This window comes from Coregonus clupeaformis, chromosome 4 (assembly GCF_020615455.1).
Source record: "Coregonus clupeaformis isolate EN_2021a chromosome 4, ASM2061545v1, whole genome shotgun sequence".
NCBI classification, from domain to species: domain Eukaryota; kingdom Metazoa; phylum Chordata; class Actinopteri; order Salmoniformes; family Salmonidae; genus Coregonus; species Coregonus clupeaformis.
Window position 1 is genome coordinate 9228943 of NC_059195.1, and position 19447 is coordinate 9248389.

Below are 19447 nucleotides of genomic sequence, written 5' to 3' on the forward strand. Positions count from 1 at the left end.
TTTGCAAGAAAGGCATTTCACTTTACTTGTGCATGTGACTTTAGAACTTAAAACTTAAAACTGAAACAATGTAAACTACGCTTTGGTCCTATTATTGCTCACACAATTTATATTTGGCACAAAATTAAAAAACAATGTAACTGGGAATCAAAATGGTATGCCTATACTCCAATATTTCACAATAATGCCTTGCAATCTGGAGGGCGGCCTTTTGCATCCACCCAATGATCCAACTGTGGAATCCGTAACCTTACCAATATCATGAACAGTAATGGTTTGAGAACATTCCAAAATTTGAAAGATACAGTTGAAGTCGGAAGTTTACATACACTTAGGTTGGAGTGATTAAAACTTGTTTTTCAACCACTCCACAAATTTCTTTGTTAACAAACTATAGTTTTGGCAAGTTGGTTAGGACATTTACTTTGTGCATGACATAAGTAATTTTTCCAACAATTGTTTACAGACAGATTATTTCACTTATAATTCACTGTATCACAATTCCAGTGGGTTCCAGAAGTTTACATACACTAAGTTGACTGTCCCTTTAAATAGCTTGGAAAATTCCAGAAAATGATGTCATGGCTTTAGAAGCTTCTGATAGGCTAATTGACATAATTTGAGTCAATTGGAGGTGTACCTGTGGATGTATTTCAAGGCCTACCTTCAAACTCAATGCCTCTTTGCTTGACATCATGGGAAAATCAAAAGAAATCAGCCAAGACCTCAGAAAAAGAATTGTAGACCTCCACAAGTCTGGTTCATCCTTGGGAGCAATTTCCAAACGCATGAAGGTACCACGTTCATCTGTTCAACAATAGTACGCAAGTATAAACACCATGGGACCACGCAGCCATCATACCGCTCAGGAAGGAGACACGTTCTGTCTCCTAGAGATGAACGTACTTTGGTGCGAAAAGTGCAAATCAATCCCAGAACAACAGCAAAGGACCTTGTGAAGATGCTGGAGGAAACAGGTACAAAAGTATCTATATCCACAGTAAAACGAGTCCTATATCGACATTACCTGAAAGGCCGCTCAGCAAGGAAGAAGCCACTGCTCCAAAACCGCCATATATCTTCATTCCATTTATTTTGTCTTGTTTATTACACACACCTGGTTCATATCCCCTCATCAGTACCTGTATAAGTGTTCCCTCTGCCCCCTTGTCTTTGTGTGTGATTGTTTATTGTAGAGGAGATTAAAGCTCGGTGGAGTTCGTTTCTATTGTGTATCGCTGGGTTGTTCACCCTTGTGCCTTATTTTCCCCAGTGCGCTGTTTGTCTGCGCTGGTGTGTATTACGCATTGCTGCGTACCTCTGTTTATTGATTAAACCATTTATTCCGTGATTTCCTCTACTGCGTCTGACTCCGTCCATCATCACCCGCTACAGTCTGTTTACACCATTTGTTCGTATGGTTGATATTTGATAATGTTCTTCATGGATTGGATTTTCGGATGATCTCCCTCTGAAATAAAGATGGACTTTGTGTTTGGGTGGAATTAGATATTGCAACACTGATCCTACGTTAAACAACTAGCAGTAGAAAACAGGAAATAGTTGTCTGAGACCCAACATTACAGTATATAACTGACTGCAAAATTGATTCATTTTATGATGTGATTTATTGTGTTCAACTTACTCTCAGTTACAAAGGGAATATGCCATCACAATCCTTTTGGAGAGAATGCCCTGAAGTGGCCTGAGAAAAATTATGATTTACTAAACAACCTTTCTTTTGCCTATTATGAAAACCTGCCCATGGGCACTAAAAGTACTAAGTCTAATGAATCATGTCTAAGAGAATAGCTTGGAAATGGGAGACTGTTGTCTTGAGGGAGAGGCAAAGGTGGTGAATCTGTGGTTGAGTAACTATTTTTGGACATTGTTGGGTGAGTAAGACTGATGTACTGACTGAAATACTGGGGTGTTGGAGGTCACAGGAGAGGACAATAGCAAGTTATTTGAAATACATAAAAGATCCCCTTGGGATCATAATCACAATAATTTCATAACGCCTAAGGACTACCTGATATGCACTGAGAAGCTCCACTAAGACACAGAAGACAGAGCAACAACTGCATGTTCTGATATATCTTCAAGTCACCTAATATTGTCAGATACATGTGAAACCAGATGGAAACATCCCAAGGGAGCGTGCTACCCCTGATAATTCAATTAGTCTATAGACACACGTGCCTCAGTCCCAGATATAAGCAGCTAGCTAGTGGACAGACATCACCCTGCAAGACAATACCCTGCAGATTGCTCCTAACTAGCCCCTGAAGCAATGGGGCTCCATGATGGACCAGACATTGATTTGATTTGAAGGAAGAATGAAAGCCGACGTCTGTGCCCTCTGTTGGAGAGGTGAACGATGATTGAATGATGTGTGTCCAGAGGTTTCACTGCAGAACTGTAAGGGACAAATAAGTGTGACATATAAATTAAGCTCTGCTTCATGAACATGGCTATAACTACATACGTACAATTTCTGTGAGATTCCTGGCCAAACAGGACCCATTTGGACCATTGTGCTTAAAACAGGCACACAAATGTTTTGACATGTTTTGATACAAGATATTTCTACTATGGGAATGATACAGATGTATACTGTATGTGGTAGCTACAGTATATTAAGGTATTATAAAACAACCAAATACACAAGACTTATCTTGATACAGGACCAAAGTAAACAGATGACCACTGTAGACAAAGATAACTGAAGGACCCAACTCTTACAGCAATGTAGATGCAGCTGATAACCGAGAGCTTCTGCTGCTGACACTTGATAAGCCTGTGGTCTGCATATTGCTCTGGCACTGCCTTAGATTCCTATAGCCCAAAGCAAATACTCAAGATGACAATCAGTCAATACAGTATCCGTTTATACGTGGTTGCTAACAAGCTCTGTAAAATCCTTGTTTATCTCGAGGTTTCATTCTTGCCATAAACTCAGGAGTCTTATGAGAGAGTTCAACAAACATCTCTACAGAGACATATGGGACATTTCCAGACAGTCCTACTTTCCTTCTCAAAATACTTGCACCTCACATCTAATGAGTAAAAACTGATTTACTTCAGAAATACATTTCACACAGATATTGCCAATATTACTGAGCTGAGTTTTCCACAAATTGCACCTGAAACAATTAACCAACCAAAGAAGACGCTCTGACTCATTAAAGGGCTATGTTTGCGTTCCATAAAAAGAGATGTTGATGTTCAATGAGCATAAACCACCATTTACCTCCTGTTTTAAATGGGCTAACTTATCCCTATTAAATAATCAACAAGGTAGACAGGACACTGGTCAATGAGCAGTAAACCCAAATGTATTATTTACACCAGATCTATATTTAGTCAAAAACAATCCTCTAAGGATTCAGGGGAGCAAGCAAGGAAAATAAACCCTCCATATCAGCAAAGGGATCTTAAGTCTTTAGCAAGAAAATATTTCAATTGTGCCTCAAACTCTGGGAAAATAAACCAAAAGCCAGCAGAATACAAAGCCCTCGGGCCCAGAGTGAGATCTTTTAGGATCTGTCTACAGAGACTACACAAGAAGGAAACTATACCACTGGGGGAGGGAGGGTTGTTTACTTTGCTTTAAAACCCACCAATTGTATTATTCTCATGGGAAACTACCTTAATCTTCCAGAATACAACAAAAAAGTGTATCATACCACTGTGCGTTTCTGCTAGTTTGAGTTCTACAGAGGACACCTAAATCAAATGTTGTATCTGTCCTGATCATCAACATTCACATCAAAAACATCTAGTAAAATAACAAACATGACCAATAGTCTGTCTGAGGAACTGCTTTTGTTCCTACTCAAACACAATCCCCAACTGGCAACCCATTCATACTGGCTCCCTGGGAGCACCAGACGACTGAACACACTATAATTAGGAGTACAGTTTCACTTGGGGGCTCATAATTATAGCTCACTTCCTGTGAAAGAGAGCAAAAACAAATTCCGTTAACAGGTGCCTGTTTTACTTTCTATTACCCATTCCTAGAGACAACAGGAATATAAAAATAAAACAACTATTTGTTTTGTGCTCACTTCAGGCAAGAAGGACCTGTGTTGTTATTCAGACTTCAAGGCACCAGAGCAGAAGTAAAAAATGTCCCTCTGGCTCGGCTGATATCCATCCATTTGTACTTCGTTTTCTAGTGTTTGGGACAGATCCATGCCATAACATAGTATATTCCAACTATCTACTCATTGAAATGGTCATGCCTTGACAGGAATGATCATATATGTTGTATTTCCATCAGAGTTAAATAGTTAATGAGCTCAGTCCGACTGTGTTGAGTGGAGCTATAAATCAGGCCTAAAAGCAAATGCCAGAGGTGACCGATCTGATGTAAATTTGTGTCTTTGCAGAGAGGATGTTAAAAATGCTCCATCTACATAACATTTATAAAGCTAATGAAGATCTCATGTTAATGTGAAACTATGTGCCAATAGTCAGATGTGTCCATGCTCACCACATGATTCCCATGTTTTAAACCTATTTTTGTTCTCATCCAAGAGAAAGGAAAGTGACAAGCAATCTTAAATCAAATCACTTTTTTTCTATTAAAGATTAAACTTTCACTCTGCTATATTGAAATACATGCATTCCCTTTTCAATTAATAAAGCATCATTTTATGTACTCTGTAACAATACACCAATTAATAATAAAGATATGAATGCATTCAATAGTGAGGCTTATCCACATGTTGATGTCTCACTGAGTGCTAATGCAGGGGATTTGAATTAAGTCTGGATTAACAGCAGGTTTATGACTTGTTCTCCTCAGACTGTCTATAAACCTTATCTACTGTCATCTGGACTATTGTTCCTCTTATCTAAGTAGATCAGGGCATTGGTGACCTGCCTATACGTTGGACGGGGCCTTCCTTCTCCTCTAAAAGCTACCCAGGCCATATGGATGGTCTCAGACCAGTGAAAGCTTGAAAGGCAGCCTGTGGTGATCCCTTTCAGTGCCTTCTGTCACAAATAGGTGCTGCAAAGAGCTCTCCTGCTGCCGATGGAAAGAGGAGCACTGAAGGAGAATCACTCAGACTGACGGGGAGCTATTGAATTATATGCTAAATCACCTGTCCTTCATTGAACATTGAAGCAGAAAACAGTTATCTTCTAGAGCACAAAAATTACTAAATTAGAATGATTTTATCAACCACTGAAATTCATGATTACATAGAGAAGGGTAGGCCTAAATGCAGAATTCTTAGAGCTGCATGGTCTATTTTTGTAGTATCAACTGTAGTATATGAGGTCTCACAAAAGAAGACTTGGCGCCTTCTCTGGATGTTTGTTAAGGCTATTGCACACCGCAAACCACAATTTAGCCGTTAGTAACAAGGGAAAGGGAACCCATGTTGCATTTATCTTGGACACAGAAAGAACACCCTTCCCTTATAAAACATAGCACTACGTTTCTCAACCACTGCTGTGGCTTATACTTGGGCTCCAAGCCAATTGGATATACATTTCCCCAACAGCCCCACGGGTAGTGTCACCTATTTCAATTTGATTGGCTCATGCCTTTTTTCAGACTTCTACTACTGAGTGAACCCGTGTCAGGTCACACAGCGGCAGGATTTGTGTCATCAGGGTTTAGTTTATTAGGATCCCCATTAGCTACTACACATGCAGCAGCTACTCTTCCTGGGGTCCACATAAAACATACAAATACATGACAAACGACAGAACAGTAATAGACAAGAACATCACAAGATATTACATACAATTCTAAATTAAAAATTAAAATATGAGTTATATATACGAAAGACACCAAGAGACAACAAAAATGCTATTTACACACTATTCATATATACATATTCATATTCTTATATACAGTACAGTTAAATTAGATCTTTAGAAAAAGGAGTGGTGCTGTGATACAGTATATTTTTTATCCGTTTTTTAAAGCTAAACTTTTTGTCTGAGTAACCTCTGGTGGCAGAGCATTCCACGATGACATGGCTCTATACATAACTGATAGATGTAGAGATAGGTAGAGGTAGAGATGTTCTGAAAACCTACCACTTCCTGTTTGACCTGCCTGTACAGAGAAAGTTGGGTTTGCTGACTTTATACAGGTCTATTTATATTTCTGTATGAGAAGCACTAAATGACCGCTTATAAGCATGAAGTGAAGGATGGACACAGTCATCACTTGTACTTTCACTGCCAGTTCTGATGTAGGCAGCTGCTATCACAGCAAAATGCAATAATACAGTACTTTTCAACAATGAGTTACGCTGACTATGTCAGTTTATTCTCAATGAGCTCTTTCACCAATATGTTGCATATTACTGATTTGTAGATTTAAACAATGAGTCAGTGCCAGTCTTTGATTTGAAGTAGGCTGTCAACTCTGTGACAGCAACCATCCTAAACATCGCCTAAGAGTCTGTCTGGCTGTTCCGAGACCAGCAGCAACAACGAGCTGGCTTGTAAGCATTATATAGACAGGTCTCACCCTAAACAGTTGGTGAAACCAAAACCTCTTTTTGTTCAGATAAGTTTGGGTGCATTTCTCATTACACAAATAGGCTGTTGTTCATAAAACAGCAGAATACAGCAGAATACATATTTTTTTCTAAAGAGAATCTGCTCTAATGATAAAACAGAACTTCACATGCAGAGTCTGTGGTGTAGCAGTAAACACTCCCCAGCTCTAACCACACATCTGCATCTCCCCACGGGAGACCAGGGTTCTTCTATCCTCATGTCTTCCCTTCCCACTATTTATCCCACCTGCCTGTCTCCCCCTCTTGTTTCACAACTGTCTGAAAAAGCTAAATTCATACATAAGGTTGAAGTTGTTTTTTTTAACAGAACTTTACAAATAAGTAGTATTTCTGACAGATGGGTGATTCAGATACATTTACATTTACATTTTAGTCATTTAGCAGACGCTCTTATCCAGAGCGACTTACAGTTAGTAGCAGATACTGCAAAGGCCCTGCTAACCAGCATATGATGACCAGTGATGTCAGTGGAGGAACTTTCCTAAAGTCAATACAGTCACCCACACCCAAGTAGGACGTTTCTGAAGGTGCCTTCCTCAGATAAGGACAACCTTTGTCCTTAAAGCGGGTCTATTGTTAAAATTTTTGGCCTTTCTATAAACACAAGCATTTAAACATGCATTCCGGAAATTTCTGAACAAAAAAATTCTACACAAGAAGAACGTAATCTTTAAGAGTCCCAATTCAATGAGGAATTACATTTTTTACTGGCACCCTCCTACATGAATTCCGATTAACTTCAACTACTTAGAGCCATGTAAAGCAAAACATGTTTGTTTTTATGACTAATTGTCTACGTCACCACTGTTCATGGGTGAGGTGTTGTGATAAGTCCCAGATATGAACGCCTCTACTCAGGTGTCATGTTCTATGCACCTCATCTCTCTTTACAGGAGACAAACTTTGCACAAAAGCACAGAGAGCAGGCCAAAACAAGCATGAGGGATCTCTCAACCCGACTGCCTCCTACTAGATGGCAAACAGCTTCCCCTCCCCCAAGACTCCATAGACCATGAAGAACAGTAGTACCCCGATAAAATCATTTTAGATACTGGAGTTGTGCATTCCAATATGAATACTGAGAATACCTTAATGTTTAGACATGTCGGAACAAACAACAAAATAAACCAAAGTCTTTAACAGATGTTTTACACTGCTAAATCAACCTATCGGAAAGAGAACATAATACACAGAGAGAAAATGAAAAGCTCTGTAAACCAGACTGTATTCCTAATATTTCAGTATAGGAATCGAATGGGTATGTACATGCATTCAAGACAAATATCCATAGAATAACCATATTGTGTAATTAATCAAAACACTTTTATTGAAGACCCACCCATTTAAATATGCTGCAACCAGTTGGCATTCCTTACAGACAGATTAAAAGCGTATTTCAAAAACCCTTTATTTGGGGGAAACCCAAAAGTAACAACAAAGGGTGTATCTCATTTTCTATGTGGTAATAAAAAAGTGAAGGTGATATTGGAGCGCTTCAATCATGATGAAAATGTTCTCTGCTAACTTGCTGTGGGCCATGGATGAGTTGTGACTGGAAAACAACCATTGTTGACTCAACCTCTCTAAAAGCATGGCTCATTCTTCTCTCTATCTCCCCTGCATTCTTACCCCATTTTAATACCCATTCTTGACTGAAGAGCCCTCTTACGGCTGTTCACACTTCTGATTTGTATTGTAAGTAGCTCATAGTTATTTTGTATTCTGATTGCTGAATGCTATCTGCAAGCTCCTGCAGCTTACACTGGGGTCTGCAGACCTGCAGACTTTTTCTGCAGTCTTTTGGAACAGAAAAACATTATACACTGTGCAAAAAAGAATGCCAATGAAAACAACAAATAGAGTGAAAATATCAAGTACATTTATATTTTTTTTATGATCTCCACAAACATGATATATCTCAATCTAGCTTTAGGGTCTCTATAACCAAAGTGGGTCGATGTACATGCAAGGGTCACTATAAACAATGTGGGCAAGACTAATGTATTTTACAGTAATTTCTATCTTGTTCCTGCATGCATTAGTGGATTATCTACTAAAACATGAGTGTACATAAAATTCAATGAATAGTTGGGTAAACATTTGTACTGAAGGCACAAAAAGTGTTTGTAATGGTCTTTTTTATGTAGTAAGACACTGCTTCTACATTTAATCCATCAGCACACACTTCTTCAACCACAGCTTTTGATTTCAAAGGAACAGAAAACAACTGTTTGCCAGTGGCTAGCTTTGATATGAGCAGCACATCCATTCCCATACAGTGGGCATTCTCTCTCTCTCCGGCCCCTCTCCTCAGGAGTCCAGGACCTGCAGATAACAGAGTGTTAGAATGGTTCCTAATAACACTGCTTCCTCTTCTCCTCTTACCCACATCAACTGCTGGTCTGCACTCTGCACTATGTACAGTATCTGATGGGATTGGTGTGGTGCATAAAACACTTGTTTACAACCCAAGTACATTGAACTGGTGAAGTGGATGGATTCATTCAATCAATCAGTCATATCAGATTTCAAAGAGGATAACTTTGCATGCTATACTCAGCTATTTGGTTACAGAGTGACCATTTTTTTCACTAAAGATCATAGTAACCTGCCCCCCTGTCATCACCCAACCCTTGCTGGGGATTACTTCAACAGAAATAAGAGATGGTGAGAGTACTTTGGTTGAAAAAGGGCGAGAAGAATGGAGTTGAGGGTTATGTTCTGTCTAAGGAATGAGCACACAAGGGAGAGAGGGATATTTCAAATCCGTTGGGTCAATCAGCACTTGGAAAGTGCAGACATAACAGTAGCCTACTTAGAAAGTGACAACCTGTGGAAAGAGTCGAGGCTGGGTTTGGAGAAAACTGTTATCAGACAAATCACATCACAGCAACTGCCTGACAGCACTCCAAATCAATGTTGCGAGGAGCATAGTTGATTTATAGTGAGAAAAATACATAGATGCACCGTGCACGGAGATTCCAAGACCAATTTACGCGTCATTCAAAATAATGTGTAGAATCGGTCCAATGTAAATGAGGGGCTACGTAGATTTCTCATAGTCTATGCATTTAGGAGGGGTCGGCCACTTCTGTGATAACCCTAAAAACAGCATGGTGTCACACGCGACCAAGGGCTCCTCCTTTGGGAGGAGCGCTAGGGGGTATTGCAAAGGGAGTAGGCTATTTAGGCGCATTCAAATCTTCAGGTCACCAAAGTTGCTCATACACTCAGTCACGATGTCTACTTATTACGAGGTGAGTTTACAATTTCAGTCATTCAAAAACGTACCTAATACTCTCTATAGATTTAATATAGGGATAGGGCTATACATCGTTTTCTATAGAATCAATTAGACTATGTTTCTGAAATTATATCGTCAATAATTGGCCGCTATTTTAAATTATGGACGTTTCTCAAATAAGGCAGATGTAGCCATATAGTAGCCCTATAATAGGCATACATTATTCCATGATAACTGCCTTCGTTTTATATGTTCACAAACAGCCAATTATTAGATTTAATAGACGTATTATAAACAATTATAAACTTACACTTTCTCCCCCTTTTTTTGCAGACCATAATTTTTTACAACGACAACAGCTCGGAAGAATCAGGGGATTATGACTTGGGCTATGAGGAACCGTGCAACAGAGTCGGTGGTGATGATTTTCAAAGGATCTTCTTACCGACGGTTTATGGAATAATATTCCTGTTAGGAATCGTCGGGAATGGACTGGTAGTGATAGTGATGGGCTACCAGAAAAAGGTCAAAACGATGACCGATAAATACAGGCTGCATCTCTCCGTGGCTGACCTCCTATTTGTCCTCACTCTACCTTTCTGGGCGGTGGATGCGGCCAGCAGTTGGTACTTTGGAGGTTTCCTCTGTACCACTGTGCATGTGATCTACACCATCAACCTGTATAGCAGCGTCCTTATTCTGGCCTTTATCAGTGTGGACAGGTACCTGGCAGTGGTGCATGCCACCAATAGTCAAACCACCAGGAAGTTGCTTGCAGACAGAGTGATCTATGTGGCTGTATGGCTACCTGCTGCTGTTCTCACTGTGCCTGACATAGTGTTTGCCACAGCTCAGGATGGAGGCTCCAGAACCACCTGTCAACGCATCTACCCCGAGGAGACTAGCTTCTACTGGATGGCGGCGTTCCGTTTCCAGCACATTCTGGTAGGCTTTGTCCTTCCCGGGTTGGTCATCCTCACCTGCTACTGCATCATCATTGCCAAGCTGTCCCAGGGGTCCAAGGGTCAGGTGTTGAAGAGAAAGGCTCTCAAGACCACTGTCATCCTCGTCCTGTGCTTCTTCAGCTGCTGGCTGCCATACTGCGTGGGGATCTTCGTGGACACCCTGATGTTGCTCAATGTGATCTCACATAGCTGTGCCCTGGAGCAGAGTCTGCAGACTTGGATTTCAATCACAGAGGCTCTGGCATACTTTCACTGCTGTCTCAACCCTATCCTTTATGCTTTCCTGGGAGTTAAGTTTAAGAAATCTGCCCTGAATGCACTGACTGTCAGCAGTAGATCAAGTCATAAGATACTGACAAAAAAGAGAGGACACATTTCATCTGTGTCAACTGAATCTGAGTCTTCAAGTGTCATGTCCAGTTAATAGTCACCAACCTATGACTTTTAACCTTCAGGGTAAAACTAAGCTTCATTTTCAGGGACTATCTACGTTTTGTACAGTTGTATACATTTGTAAAGATTTGTCTATTTGTAGTTGCCACTTGAGTTTTCATTCTCCGTAAATAAAATAGTTGTATGTACATAGACAATATAAATCTACAGGCAGAGCCTGATGGCCATTGACTTGTCAAATGTATATATTCCTCCTGCTACATTTCCTTGCAGATCATTATAAAGGATCCATTGTTCTAGCAATACACTGGGACATGCAATACTTCTTCATACCTGCTATGGGATACTATCTGTTTTCTTTAAAAGATCTGTACATAGTTGTTTGCCTTTGTGGTCGCACTTAAGTTGTGTGATAAGAAGTTATTATTTATTGCTGTCGCTCACGCTGAACGTTTTTTATCATTATTTCGTATTTTGTTATTAAGTGTTTGTATCATTTCAAAGTCATTGCATTTTTGTTCAAGTGTTCTAAAATAAAAATTTGAGAAAGGACATGTAATCGCTGTGTGGTGTTAATTTCTTCCGAATTGTTTTTCTTCCAAGTGGATGTCCCCTGGGGGGCAGGGAGAGGTCAGAGTAGAGGGGGGAGGTGTGTCAGGTCTCCAACACAAATGCCTCCACCTTATCTGACTGAGGACTGACCAGAGAGCCTTGTAATTGCAAGAACATCTGTGCACTTTAACATCTTAATCAGCCGCGGCAGTACAAAAGCTCTGAGATCGAGTCAGAATGAGCACCCATATGGCTTCTGCTGGAGTAAGAGAATAATGTGTGTTTAGTTTAGTTAGCCTAAAATGTTTTTATAAGACCGACTGCACCCCTCCTCCAATAATGTACTGAGCACGTAATTTTACATTTACATTTTAGTCATTTAGCAGACGCTCTTATCCAGAGCGACTTACAGTTAGTGAGTGCATACATTATTTTTTTCAATTATTTTTTCACACTGGCCCCCCGTGGGAATTGAACCCACAACCCTGGCGTTGCAAACACCATGCTCCACCAACTGAGCTACATCCCTGCCAGCCATTCCCTCCCCTACCCTGGACCAATTGTGCGCCGCCCCATGGGTCTCCTGGTCACGGCCAGCTACGACAGAGCCTGGATTCGAACCAGGATCTCTAGTGGCACAGCTAGCACTGCGATGCAGTGCCTTAGACCACTGCGCCACTCGGGAGCCGTAATGGGGTCCAGTGTGTTTCAACTCAATGATGTCATTTTTAAACTATCTGAGTTCATGATTAGAGATGCTGAATGATGTCCACCAACCAATCCCAGATTGGTGATTTGTTGACATTGACAAACAAAGATTGAGATGAATAATATATTTCTTGAAATCTAAAGGCTCAAGAGAAATTGTGATAATAATAAATTAGGGAACACACTGGTTATTTTTCATGTAGGCCCATAGAATTTGAAATAGAATGAATAAGCGGACAGACACATTAATCGTTCCTAATCCATTGGTTTATGGTGAATGTATTCATTTGAAATGATGAAAGGCTGAAAGGCTGATGATCAAGTTGGAGACTGGAGGAAGCCACAACAAAGGATGCCATGGCAAATGAAGTAGGTGTTTGGATTCACTGCATTGTGGTGGTCACAGTCATTTCACCAGAGTCCAACTAGGAGGCATTACCATATCTTTACATAAAAAAAAGGTATCAAGTACCCCCATCAGTCCCAGAAGTTTATGGTTATTTTTTAGTCTATGTTCTTATAGTCTGCTCACAATAAAACAGGATGAAATAAGAAGTGCTTTTTCATTTGTTAATGTGTTGGAATGGTCCACCTATTAGCATAAGAGCTCAGCTGCCCCACTCAGCTGAGGGAGAACAGTGCCATTCACATTCCATTGAGTTCAGATGGGCTCACCATTTCTGCTTCTTAACCACTTGGAAACCTCTATGACAGATGGGAGGCTTCCAGACTATTTTATAGGATACCCCATCTTCATACCATCATACAAAGCTTGTCACTGATCAAGCACTACTGTTTTGGTGATGCAACATCAGTTCCTTTGATATGGGATCAGTTCCTTTGATATGGGATCAGAAATGTATGTATTATATAAATTATTTGTTTATTTTGACAGAAGAACAATTCAGTTTTAATGTGACCATCACGATTACCACACAAACCAATGGTTTCAAATTAAAATATTTTTGGTTTTAATGAAAACATTTGACAGAATATTTTGAGTCAACATTTGGATAGGATGCTTTGTCCTTTTGAGAGGTTAATTAAAGGCTAAAGCTGTTGACATGCACAGGAAATTGTTTCTATCCTGGGTTCATTATCAATATGCATTCAACTGTTAATAGGTTCCAGTCGACGACATACTGTATAATGATCACTTCTATTGCAAGATTTGATCCTTAGCTATGGGGAAACTTGTGGGATGACATTATTGGGGAATAGCAAGATCACCTTCATATTAACCTTACGGAGGTGTGACATAGTGTTGTGAGTTGGGGGCTTTGGTAAAACAAACAGACAAGGTACCTCTGGGGCGTTAACCTATTATTAACGGTTACATTGTTTTAGTTGGGAAGTGACCAGCAGGAAGACTGTTTCCTGCATCAGGAGCTCCTGTGGCCAACAGCCTGTGAAAATACTCATGCTCCCCCAGCAGGGGTGTCAAAGTAATTTAGTCGCTGAGGCCATTAATGTAAAAGAAAATGTCAGTGGGGTCACACTGGGGAAAAACAGTATTGTGTACATCTCTGTGTATCGGACCTGGGTCAAACACATAAACTACTTGATACTCATTTATTTCATATACTTGAGCTGTACCTGATTTAATATGACTAGTACAATAGATGGGTTAGCCGACAATGTCACGAAAACGATGCGCACCTTCAATGGGGCAGAAGTCCGTGAGGTGTTGTGATTCTGGATGGCCAGATAGCTACCAACAATGACAAAAAATGCAATGTAGGGAATCTTAAGTGACTAGTTGCATCTTGTTTTTGATACCATGTCTTGTTTTGAGGTGTTTTGACTGAGTTCATGTCAATGCTAATATGGCAAAAAATGTGCTAGCTAGCTAACTAACAACTGTAATGATGTATTTGAGAGACAACAAGTGCTCATTGTGCAAATGTATTTGTTTTCAAAAAACATTGACCAAAAGTATGTGGACACCTGCTCGAACATCTCATTCCAAAATCATGGGCATTAATATGTAGTTGGTCCCCCCTTTGCTCCCATAACAGCCTCCACTCTTCTGGGAAGGCTGCAGGGACTTGCTTCCATTCAGCCACAAGAGCATTAGTGAGGTTGGGCTGACGCTTGGCATTGCGCATGGTGATCTTAGGCTTGTGTGCAGCTGCTCGGCCATGGAAACCCATTTCATGAAGCTCCTGACGAACAGTTCTTGTGCTGACATTGCTTTCAGAGGCAGTTTGGAACTCGGAAGTGAGTGTTGCAACCAAGGACAGACAATTTTTACGCAGTGAGCACTTCAGCACTCGGTGGTCTCATTCTGTGAGCATGTGCGACCTACCACTTAGTGGCTAAGCAGTTGTTGCTGCTCCTAGACATTTCCACTTCACAATAACAGCGCTTACAGTTGACCGGGGCAGCTCTAGCAGGGCAGAAATTTGATGAACTGACTTATTGGAAAGGTGGCATCCTATGACGGTGCCACATTGAAAGTCACTGAGCCCTTCAGTAAGACCATTCTACTGCCAGTGTTTGTCTATGGAGATTGCATGGCTGTGTGCTCGTGCTTTTATACACCTGTCAGCAACAGGTGTTGCTGAAATAGCCGAATCCAATAATTTGAACGGGTGTCCACATACTTTTGTATATATATTATAGATCACATGTTCAAATCAAATGTTATTGGTTACATACACATATTTAGCAGATGTTATTGTGGGTGTAGCGAAAGGCTTGTGTTCCTAGCTCCAACAGTGCAGTAGTATCTAACAATTCACAACAATACACACAAATCTAAAAGTAAAATAATGGAATTAAGAAATATATAAATATTAGGACGAGCAATGTCGGAGTGGCATTGACTAAAATACAGTAGAATAGAATACAGCAGTGGCGGCTCCTGAAAAAATTCTCAGGAGGGGCAATTTTTCTGATGATTTAGGTGACCTACACACATTTTAAAAAAGATATGTCCAGCAACAACATGAAGACAGGGGCAGCATATAAGTCAATACCAGAAGCATTTATTGACTGATCTGGGGAGATGGATTCCAGTTTCTGTGACAGATTATAAATAATCTCTGATGCCTTTGTTATATTAGCTTTTGGTTGAATGTACTGTCGTAGTAAATATATAATGTTATAGCTTGGTCTGACTAAAATCTTGTGCATGACCCATTTTGTGTTGGGCGTTTGTTTTCAATCAATGCTGTTCCTATCCTATAACAATGGACAAAAGAGTCCTATCTTGTCAGCCTTGTCAGCAGGTGGCCAAGGACAACACCCACGCCATAGGTCTCTCAGTTCTTCCAACTCACGAGTTCTTGCTCTGAGGACACACACACACACACACACACACACACATCATCACTGATAACACACACACACACACACATCATCACTGTTAAACACACACACACACACACACACAAATCCCCTCTCTTTAGGCTGAACATTTGAAGACAGAGAAACCGACTCAGAGCCAATGCAACAGTGGAGGGGACCTCGCCCAACTCATCAGGACCAATCAGAAGATCAGAACTACTAGATTCAACCTACATCATTTATTGTATAAAATGTCTGCACACAATGTTTTCGGGGCTCTCTTCTCCCTAAGAGTTTGACGAACGAGTCCGTGCACGCGATTCCAGATATCTTTACCTCTGAATAAACTGCCTTTATTATACCATATCCACCCTGTCCAAAGTCTCTACTTGGTCTCAGTTCTCCAGTAAACTTGTGATTATCAACAGTACACAACGGTAACAAACAATTGGGGGAACTCACGGGGCAGATAGTAAGGTCGCAATGACACAGAAAGCAGTTCAATGTCGGGGTACAGAGTCGCTCTCTTACCAGGATCGCGGTCCGCTCTGACCAGGGTGAAGCCGGCCGGCTCCACTTCTCTGTCCGGGACTCTGTCATCCAGCCAAGTCTCCCAGCTGTATTGGGATTCCGCTGCCAGCAGCGTTTTCATTATTTAGTCCGTTCGTAGCGGGTATGTACACGATCAACAAGATCAGTCCAAAACCAACCACTGGAAATCCATGGTTGGCAGAATGTTTGTAAACTAAGTCTACAAATTAAAAACATAAAATAACGCCACACTGCAGGTCGCAACAGAGACGCTGCTAGCCGCTATTGTCTTAGTTACGTTCATGGTTACGTCACGTATGACGAAAGCGCGTAAGTGCAAGCCCACAGACACCCATAGAGAATGTATTGAAAGCTTTGAAATTTGAAAAAAATAGATTTTACATGACAGGCTATGAGAGACTTCTGGGCGATTTTCAACTTGACTGAAATCGCCCCAAAAACGGGCGGGGCCATTTGAAGCACGACTTTAGCCTGATTTGACATTTAGTGGCTGGCAGATCAGACGTGAACACTGATAACTACTGTTGCCGTGATATAATTGATTAGAAAAAATCCCTTCCTTTTCCCGTTTGGCAGTGCGTCGCCCATATTGCCCTATTGAACAGGCCGTCCCTGGAATACAGTATATACATATGACATGAGTAAAGCAGTATGTAAACATTATTAAAGTGACTAGTGTTCCATTATTAAAGTGACTAGTGATTCCATGTCAGCACCCTCTAAGGTGCAGGGTTGAGTAACTGGGTGGTAGCCGGCTAGTGATGGCTATTTAACAGTCAGATGGCCTTGAGATAGAAGCTGTTTTTCAGTCTCTCGGTCCCAGCTTTGATGCATCTGTATTGACCTCGCCTTCTGGATGGTAGTGGGGTTAACAGGCCGTGGCTCGGGTGGTTGATGTCCTTTATGATCTTTTTTGGCCTTCCTGTGACATCGGGTGCTGTAGGTTGTGGTACATGTTGTGTGTGGTACAGCAGGGGTTAATATAAGCCACACTGCCTGCCAATGTTTCACTTTTGAATTTGAATGGTGCCCAGGCAAGATGAGATAACTTTTTCTGAGCCAGTCAAAATCACGCATCAATGTTATTATCATGGACATATCCAAGTGAATGCCAATAGAAAAAAAGCTTAAACAAACGAAAATGCAACTAGTGTACTGTCATTCCAGGTTCAATATTTGACATGACTGAGTTAGTTGAAGTTGGCTAGCTAGCTAGCAAGTGACAAGAACATTAACGAGCCTGCATAGCAACCATTTTGTTCAGAACAGACAACCAATGCTTTTGCATAGCAACTAAGCAAAACGAATGAAAGACTGGGTCGCATCTGTAGCAACAACACCAAAAAAACTAACAACCATATTTTTGTCTGGACTATATCTTCTGGCGGAAGAATGAAATCGTATAAATTGACTTAAAATAAGTCAGCGATAATGGGGCTATGTGTTCTATGGAAAATAATGAATGACGTGGAAGGTGTGTTCCAAGAGGAACTGACCTTCCATGGAGTTGCATTATTTTCCAGAGAATGCATAGAGCCGCGAGTTGATTATCCCTTTTATACCATGACTATAATTTAACACATTTGCTGCTAGAAATGTGTTCATTTGCAGGTAGAAATGTGTTCAACATCCACTGAAGTAACAAGCAAGTTTACTAGAGAGCTACAGTAGTTGCCGTGGTAACAAAACAAACATAATTGTTAGTTTAGCTAAGCAAACCATCGGTCCTAGCTTGCCATTATGAAAATCGAATTCAACAATGCCAATAATGTTTTCAATTCGACTTTTGCTTTCAAAAGCAGCTCAAACATAGAACATGTAAGGGATAATCAACTAGGGGCTATGCATTCTATGGAAAAATACTGAATGACGTGGAAGGTGTGTTCCACTAGTTGCAGCTCAAACAAAACATTTAAAACTATAGCCATTGAATTCTACCGTGCAAATATACTGTGTGTTACAGGGAAATATATAATTATAAACTGGGTGGTTCGAGCCCTGAATGCTGATTGACAAAACATTTATTTGTACTGCTCTATTTACATTGTTAACCAGTTTATAATAGCAATAAGGTACCTCTGGGGTTTGTGGTGAATTGCCAATATACCACAGCTAAGGACTGTATCCAGGCCGTGGTATATTGGCCATATACCACACCCCCTCTGGCCTTGTTGCTTAATTATACAATGGGTGGGTCTACTCTGAATGCTGATTGGGATAAACCGCATTCCAGCCAGTGTCTATTCCACAAGTTACCACCAGCTAAATCTATGACGTTAAAATGCCTATTTACTCTGTTCCATCTGACTGTGCAATCCACTGTCTCATCAGCCCAGCCAGGCACTTTTATAAACTTGATCTCCACTATAAAAAGCATCTAGACATTATCTCACATTTCTTTCAGACTAACATTTCGTTTTCAACAGCCGAGATTTGTATAAACCTCTCCGACATTTGCAACATTGTTTCAATATTCAAATTCGATCTCGAGCTGTCCCATAGTAATGAACGTGTCGGGAATCGGGACAAGTCAGACAGGCAGTCAGCGTTTCTCAGCCAGTCGAAATCATGAATCAGCTGGCATAATTTTTATGGAAATATACAAAGAAATGTCAATTGAAAAAAGGTCAAATGAAACGAAGTTCAGCTAGTTTGCAGTCTTTCCAGCTTCAGTTTGAAGTGATTGTGTTAGCTGTGTTGTTGGCTAGCTCCTCTGAACAACAGTGTCCTGAAGAGTGAACACATTTTCTATGCCAGGTGATATCGCGCCTCATTAGCTCATTGTCATGGATGTATCCAAATAAATGTCACTAGAAAACAGCTTGAACAAATGCAAATGCAGCTACTTTGCTGTTATTCTGGCTGCACTTTTTGACATGACTGTAAGTTAGCCGTAGTTGGCTAGCTAGCAAGCAAGGGATAAGAACGTTGCCAGCCAGTATGGCAATGGAACATTTAGAACGAACGACTGGGTCACGTCCATAGATACAGAACAAAAAGTATCTCGCAACCGAACCGATAGAACGAACGACCAGCCGGCTTGGGTAGCAACCCTAGATTTGTGTCGGGGCTATATCTTGGAGAAGGATGAAATAGTATGAATAAATTCATCAAAATAATGTTTTTAATTAAAATATGTCAATCATTATTTTAATATGTTTGTAACCCGTTGTATAAAAGTGATA

The 19447-nt window shown here is 40.6% G+C and overlaps 1 protein-coding gene across 1 annotated transcript; it reads left to right on the forward strand.

The window, feature by feature from the left end:
- The first annotated feature begins 9744 nt into the window (after positions 1-9744).
- Positions 9745-11718, forward strand: LOC121555914 (C-X-C chemokine receptor type 4-like). The gene is made up of 2 exons (XM_041869774.1): positions 9745-9814; positions 10135-11718. The coding sequence occupies exons 1-2, from the start codon at positions 9797-9799 to the stop codon at positions 11188-11190; spliced, it is 1074 nt and encodes a 357-aa protein (XP_041725708.1). The 5' UTR covers positions 9745-9796; the 3' UTR covers positions 11191-11718.
- Positions 11719-19447: the final 7729 nt, after the last annotated feature.